This window comes from Octopus bimaculoides, chromosome 3, assembly GCF_001194135.2.
Source record: "Octopus bimaculoides isolate UCB-OBI-ISO-001 chromosome 3, ASM119413v2, whole genome shotgun sequence".
Lineage (NCBI taxonomy): Eukaryota > Metazoa > Mollusca > Cephalopoda > Octopoda > Octopodidae > Octopus > Octopus bimaculoides.
Genome location: NC_068983.1, coordinates 166,833,328 through 166,839,848, shown reverse-complemented (window position 1 = coordinate 166,839,848; position 6,521 = coordinate 166,833,328). Strand labels below are relative to the sequence as shown.

Sequence of the window (6,521 nt, the reverse complement as noted above, 5' to 3'; positions counted from 1 at the left end):
TCAATACCAAAGAAATTTTAATAAATTGAGAAATATCTCCCATGTCGGTGGCATTGAGAAAGCATTATCCGAATGCAGTCGATGTCAGGTTCTCCTGACTGGCTCCTGTGCTGGTGGCACATAAAAGCACCATCTGAACGTGGCTGATGCTAGTACTCTCCGACTGGCCCCTGTGCCAGTGGCACATAAAAAGCACTATTCGAACGTGATCGATGCCAGGTCCACCTGACTGGCTCCTTGTGCAGGTGGCACGTAAAAAGCACCCACTACACTCTTGGAGTGGTTGGTGTTAGGAAGAGCATCCAGCTGTGAAAACTCTGCCAGATCAGATTGGAGCCTGGTGCAGCTGCTGGCTCTCCAGACCACAGTCAAACCGTCCAACCCATGCCAGCATGGAAAACATATGTTAAATGATGATGATGATGATCAAGATCTAGCCAGAAAGCTGAGGAGACTGTGGAAGACCAAGACAGCAATTACTCGTGCAGGAAATGAACCATCATCGTCGTTTAACGTCCACTTTCCATGCTGGCATGGGTTGGACGATTTGACTGCGAACTGGCAAGTCAGGAGGCTGCACCAAGCTCCAATCTGATCTGGCAAGGTTTCTACAGCTGGATGCCCTTCCTAATGCCAACTACTCTGAGAGTGTAGTGGGTGCTTTTTACGTGCTACCAGCATGGGACCAGTCAGGTAGCACTGGCATCAACCACGTTCCTATGGCACTTTTCATGTGTCACCAGCACAGTCTTGCATTGACATCGCTCACACTGAAATGGTGCTTTTTATGTGCCAGTCAGGCAGTACTGGCACCGGCCACCTAAAAAAGAGAGATTCATGAGATTTGAGGTGAGTTGTCACCAAACCTCAAGACAAAATATCTGCTAACTAAATAATAATAATAATGGTTTCTAATTTTGGCACAAGGCCAACAATTTTAGGGAGGAGGGAACATCAATCCCAATACTTCACTCATACCTTATTTAATTCATCCTGAAAGGATGGAAGGCGAAGGTGACTTTGGTGGGATTTGAGCTCAGAACACAAAGAGTTGGAAGAAATGGCATTAATCATTTGATTCAACTTGTTAATGATTCTGCCAGCTCATCAGTTCTTTTAATTATTTAAAATAGTTGCAAGAGAATTGGTGGGGAACAGATGAGGAATGAATGAGAGAGAAGGAGAGTTAGGGTAGCACCAATGAGAGAAGAGAGAGGGGAAGGAGAGGAAGAAGATGAGCGACAGAGCAGAGCAGCAGAATGGTAACAAATGATAGAATAGACAGGAGAAGGACAAGAGAGAGAGATGATATGATGTTAGGCAGGTTGTAGTCGTGGGTGGGGAAGAGGAAGGCAGGCATTGTGTGTAAGGAGGGTGAGAGACATGGGGTTGGGAGAGGAGAGATAATTTGGTGGGGGAGGGGGAGGTGATCAATGAGGAGAGGATTGTATTAATGGATGAAGGATAGATAACAAGTGAAATGATGATCCTGGATAATAAGAAGCATGGTATTAACGAAAAGCTGCAGCTTAGGGAGTGTCTTGAAGAAGGAATTTGGCGAAGGGTCCAGCTGTACATGCACACACAGCTCCTACACAGCCACGCGTGAAAACAGGAAGAAATAAACCTCAACAAAACAAATTTGTGTTACATTAAAAAAGAATTTAGAAGAAATCTATTTAAAAATTGCTTTCATGATTAGGAGAAGAAAATGTATCAAAGTATACCTTCAAGGCCCAGAAGTCATCAAGCCTCATCTTAGGAAGACTGTCTTTTCCAGGGTTTCCTCCAAATAGATAATGAACCTGAAATATCGTTTTAAACATACGTAAATATAATTAACAGGTAGAAAACATTGTCATACATAAAGACATCCACGTTTGTAGATTATAACAATTGATTTTACTATAGGTAGAAAGTCTGAAATTTTGAAGGATAGGGGTCAGTTGATTACATCCCCACCACCACCACCACCACCACTTTATTTTATTGACCTTGAAATGAAGGGCAATGTTGACTTTGGTTGAATTTGAACTCAGAAACATTGCAAGGTATTTTTTTTACAACACCCCAATGATTCTCTTAGCAGCAGCAGCTGGGGCAGAGATTTGTGATATTTACATAATCCAGCTGATTTGCTAAACCTGCCAAACCAGCAGGGAAAGCGGATGTTAAACGATGATGATGATGGTATGTATGTATATATTTACATACACGTCTATCTGCGTTTGTCCACTTCCCACTTGGTGTTGGTTTGTTAACTTCCTGTAACTAAGCAGTTCAGTAACATGAGACGGATAGAATAAGTACCAGACTTCAAAAAAGATAAACCCTGGGATCGATTTCTTTGACTAAAACCCTTCAGTGCGGAGCCCCAGCATGGTCGCAGTCCAATGATTAAGACAAGTAAAAAAAAAGCTAAAAGATGAAACCATTGACTGAAGAAATTGCAGACGATTTTGGTTCTTGTTTTGCTGAAAGCATAGAATAATTCTTGAAGGGAAACATAAAAATAATCTTCCTTTCTTTCCTATTTGTAGAACCTGTTCTTTAAATTAGTGAATAAAACTAGAATAAAAGCTAAATAAATATTGGTTGGGAAGTTATTCCAAAGAGATTCACTAAGTTATATATCATCATCATCATCACTGTCACCATCCATGTTCCATGCTGGCAAAAGAGTTGAATGGTTTGACAGGATCTGATGGGTCCCGAAGACTGCATCAGGTGCCAAAATGTCTGCTTTGGGTATGGTTTCTATGTCTTTCCTAACACCAAACAGTTTACAGCATGGATCGGGTGCTTCGTTTCATGGCACCAGCACCAGAGAAGTTGTCCTGCAGCCTGAAAGACTATGGTCTCCTCTGACTGAGGAAGGCACAGTGGGGAGGTGGGGAGGTGGGGGATTTATGATGTGAGATGAGAGCCCCTATGAAAGTAAGGTGCCAGAACAGAAGAGGTGTTTTTTTTTTGGTTATAGAAGAGCTAGAGCAAGCAAGAGAGGTAGGGTTTGTCAGGGTGGAGGTGGAATGAAATAAAATAGTTGTGATGACGTACGAGGGTTGACTGTCAAAACAGAAGGTGAGTAGAAGTGAGAGGAGAATATAAAGTGTGGGTGGGTGAGGGATGGACAGAGCAACATTTCCAGGGACCATCAAACTAAACTCCTAACTTCTGATCCATAGAAAAAGGGAAAAAAGCATGAAATCTTTTATCTCGGATTGGTGAAATACAAATTCAATCACAAATTTTGTTTCCTGAAAATCCATTGTAATATGTGTGATGCTTTTACAATGGTTGTTAAAATTAACGACCAATTTTGGTACGATTCTTTGGTGCTACTGAAAGTATAACAACAACAACACAAACAAACAAAAAAAGCCAGTGTTACAAACCTTCCTGTGGTGGTCATAGACTAATTGATGTGCAAAACGAGGAACCGGTTCCACATGCTGCATCTTGTTCCAATACTGTTGCCCTGTGTTCTCATTTTTATATATACATGACCTGAAAAGTTGATAGAATACATTATGCACAACTAATTCCACTCAATCATGGCAATTCCTGTAACAGTGACATTATTTTAACACAATAACAAAATCTACTTCAACAGACAGAATGAAGTCTCAGGTTACCATTGTTCCAAAAAAAAGAGGGGGTTTTTTTTTTGGCTGTGGAAGCTGAACACACAAGTATAGAACTGTGAAGAACTTGTAACAACATTTTATCATCATCATCATCATCAATTTAACATCCTCTTTTCCATGATTGCAGGAGTCAGATTTTCTTTGGCTGAATGTCCTTCTTCTCAACAGCCATCACCTATTTACAAGCAAATCCAGACTGGAAAGGAATGGAACTATTTTTATGAGTGCCACTCATTTTCAACTATCACACACAAATGCATACACACACACATAATCGGCTTCTTTCAGTTTCCATCTACCAATCTACCTACAAGGCTTTAGTTGGCTCAGGGCTACAATATACACAGTGGGATTGAACTTGAAACTATAGGGTTCAGGAAGCCAACTTGTTAACCATACAGCCATGCTTCCCCTACCCCTATTAAACTGGTTAGAATTTTATTATGAGATTAACTTTCAGATTTGTGGAAATCTTTCACCACATTCTAAGCCTATTCCATTCCATGTGTGAGACATCATCCCAGTATAATCAGTAATTAATTAACGTCTATAATTATAGACAGGGACTGAGTGAATTGGCTAAACACACACACATGCATCATAATATATTGTAAGTATTTGGATTAAAGAATTGGAATAATAAAACAGATTAAAATGCAAAACCTCAAAGATGTGCAGATTATTTCAAAACTGATTTTGGTGAGTTTTAATACAATTTAACATTTGAACCTTAAATAGTCGACTCTTGATTCAAACAAATAACAACAGCACTTCATAAGAACATTGAAACTTTACAATAAAAAAAGTTGAACATTACACTGAAAAATTTGATTCCATAAAACTAATTTAAAAATTCATTCTCAATATATTCCTGTAAATTCAAACATGAATATCTGATTGATGTTGGCATTTGTCATCAGAGAATATCTCTTTCCTTTAGATGATGTGTAGCGTGGCCGTTGCCAGTACTGCCTGACTGGCCTTCATAGGATTTTCGAGCGAGATCGTTGCCAGTGCCCCTGGACTGGCTCCTGTGAGGGTGGCACATAAAATACACCATTTTGAGCATGGCCGTTGCCAGTACTGCCTGACTGACCTTCGTGCGGGTGACACGTAAAAGCACCCACTACACTCTCTGAGTGGTTGGCGTTAGGAAGAGCATCCAACTGTAGAAACTCTGCCAAATCAGATTGGAGCCTGGTGCAGCCATCTGGTTCACCAGTCCTCAGTCAAATCGTCCAACCCATGCTAGCATGGAAAGCGGACGTTAAACGATGATATTCATAGCACATGTAATTCACCACTGAAATGAGACTTTGAGACACCATGGTGTTTCAACCTTATTGTATGTCTCTTCAGTCAAAGCTATCCTCCCTGGCAGATGGTTCTAACACAAAAGCATAACATCTCGTTTATATAATTCAGCAGCCAAATTATTTGCTGACGCATGCTGATATCTATCAAACAGATAATAATTCATGGAGTACACACAGACCATCCTGCCAAATCCAAAAATTTGATTGATCTTGGTTTTTATCAGTAGAACCTCTCTCTTTAGACGATATTGGTCCATAACACACACAATTCTTTGATGTAAGGGGAATTTGAAATATCAATGTTTTGGCCTCATTGTATGTCTCCTCACTCAGAGCCACCCCCACCTCATTCACACACAAACACCAATCAATTATTAATTTAAAAGACTTAATAACAATAATTACCATCGGTTCTTGTCGATGTCGTAGACCCAAAAAGAATTTTTCACGTTGTCTCTTTTGTCTTTGTCTTTACTTAAACCCTGAAAAAATAACAGAAATATAAAAATATCAAGAATTCCCATGCGTATAAAAAGGGGGTTATAATAAAAGGGGAAAAAAATAACTCCCAGGTAACAATACACATAATAAGCCAAACAATGATGTCTATTGATAGGAAGAGAAAATAGACGAATTGACAATGGAACAAAGACTGATGTGAACCACACTGTTTTATATAAAAATACAGTTCTATATTTAAGAGATGAGGAATTATGGACATTATTTACATTTGACAGATATTTGTCCTCATCTTGTTTGTTGTTAACACAACGTTTCAGCTGATATACCCTCCAGCCTTCTTCAGGTGTCTTGGGGAAATTTCGAACCTGGGTTCTCATTCCTAAGGTATTTTTCGATGGTATTATTATTATTCAGGTCACTGCCTGCAAATGGGACTGAACTACTACCAAGTATATTAAAGGCTTCTAAGTCAACAGGGTGTCACATCTGTGTGGGTGATGCTATTTAGTCACTTTTTGAAGTTATCTCTACAGATATATCCAATTGTCTTACAACACTACATTTGGTGGTTATTTAAGCAATGAGTTCATGGATGGTTAATGTGGTGCTGAAGAAAGAGCAAGAACTCCTGAAATGTGCATATACATCCATCTCCTATCCTTGACAGCATTGTTTACATAAGCATATTCATAACGTAGTAACTTCCAGTGTTGGCTCTAGTTTCTGTGAAAAATCAGTAGAGATAACTTTACAAATCAAATGTGCAGAATAACCAAAGTCAAACTAAGCCAATTTTAAAGTTAATTCTATGAATCCGTTTAGTTACCGGATTTCTGTTGAAATACACTGTTTGTTCCAATTAATTTTGAAAATAAGAATTAAAATAAAATGTCCTTATTATGTTGGTGCTTGGAACAAAGATTAACATGAACTTTGCATTTATAGAACCAGGAGTGGTCTTCTGAAGGTTGGTATCAAGAAAGGCTAATTGCAAAAGTATGCATATACATGCATATATCAATTGGCAAATGACAGGCCTGAAACAATTATTAGAAGTTTCATGCTCAATTTGTTTTAACCCGTCAGAGTGTAAGTA

The 6,521-nt window shown here is 39.1% G+C and overlaps 1 protein-coding gene across 1 annotated transcript in view; it reads right to left on the bottom strand.

The window, feature by feature from the left end:
* The window catches only part of LOC106867326 (muskelin), a 51,920-nt gene that overhangs the window by 8,120 nt on the left and 37,279 nt on the right, over positions 1 to 6,521 (bottom strand). Inside the window, exons 16-18 of the mRNA XM_014912166.2 lie at positions 5,369 to 5,445; positions 3,396 to 3,507; positions 1,728 to 1,805 (exon numbers count right to left, since the gene is read on the bottom strand). Coding sequence (XP_014767652.1) covers positions 1,728 to 1,805; positions 3,396 to 3,507; positions 5,369 to 5,445 — 267 coding nt within the window. The remainder of the gene's footprint in view (positions 1 to 1,727; positions 1,806 to 3,395; positions 3,508 to 5,368; positions 5,446 to 6,521) is intronic.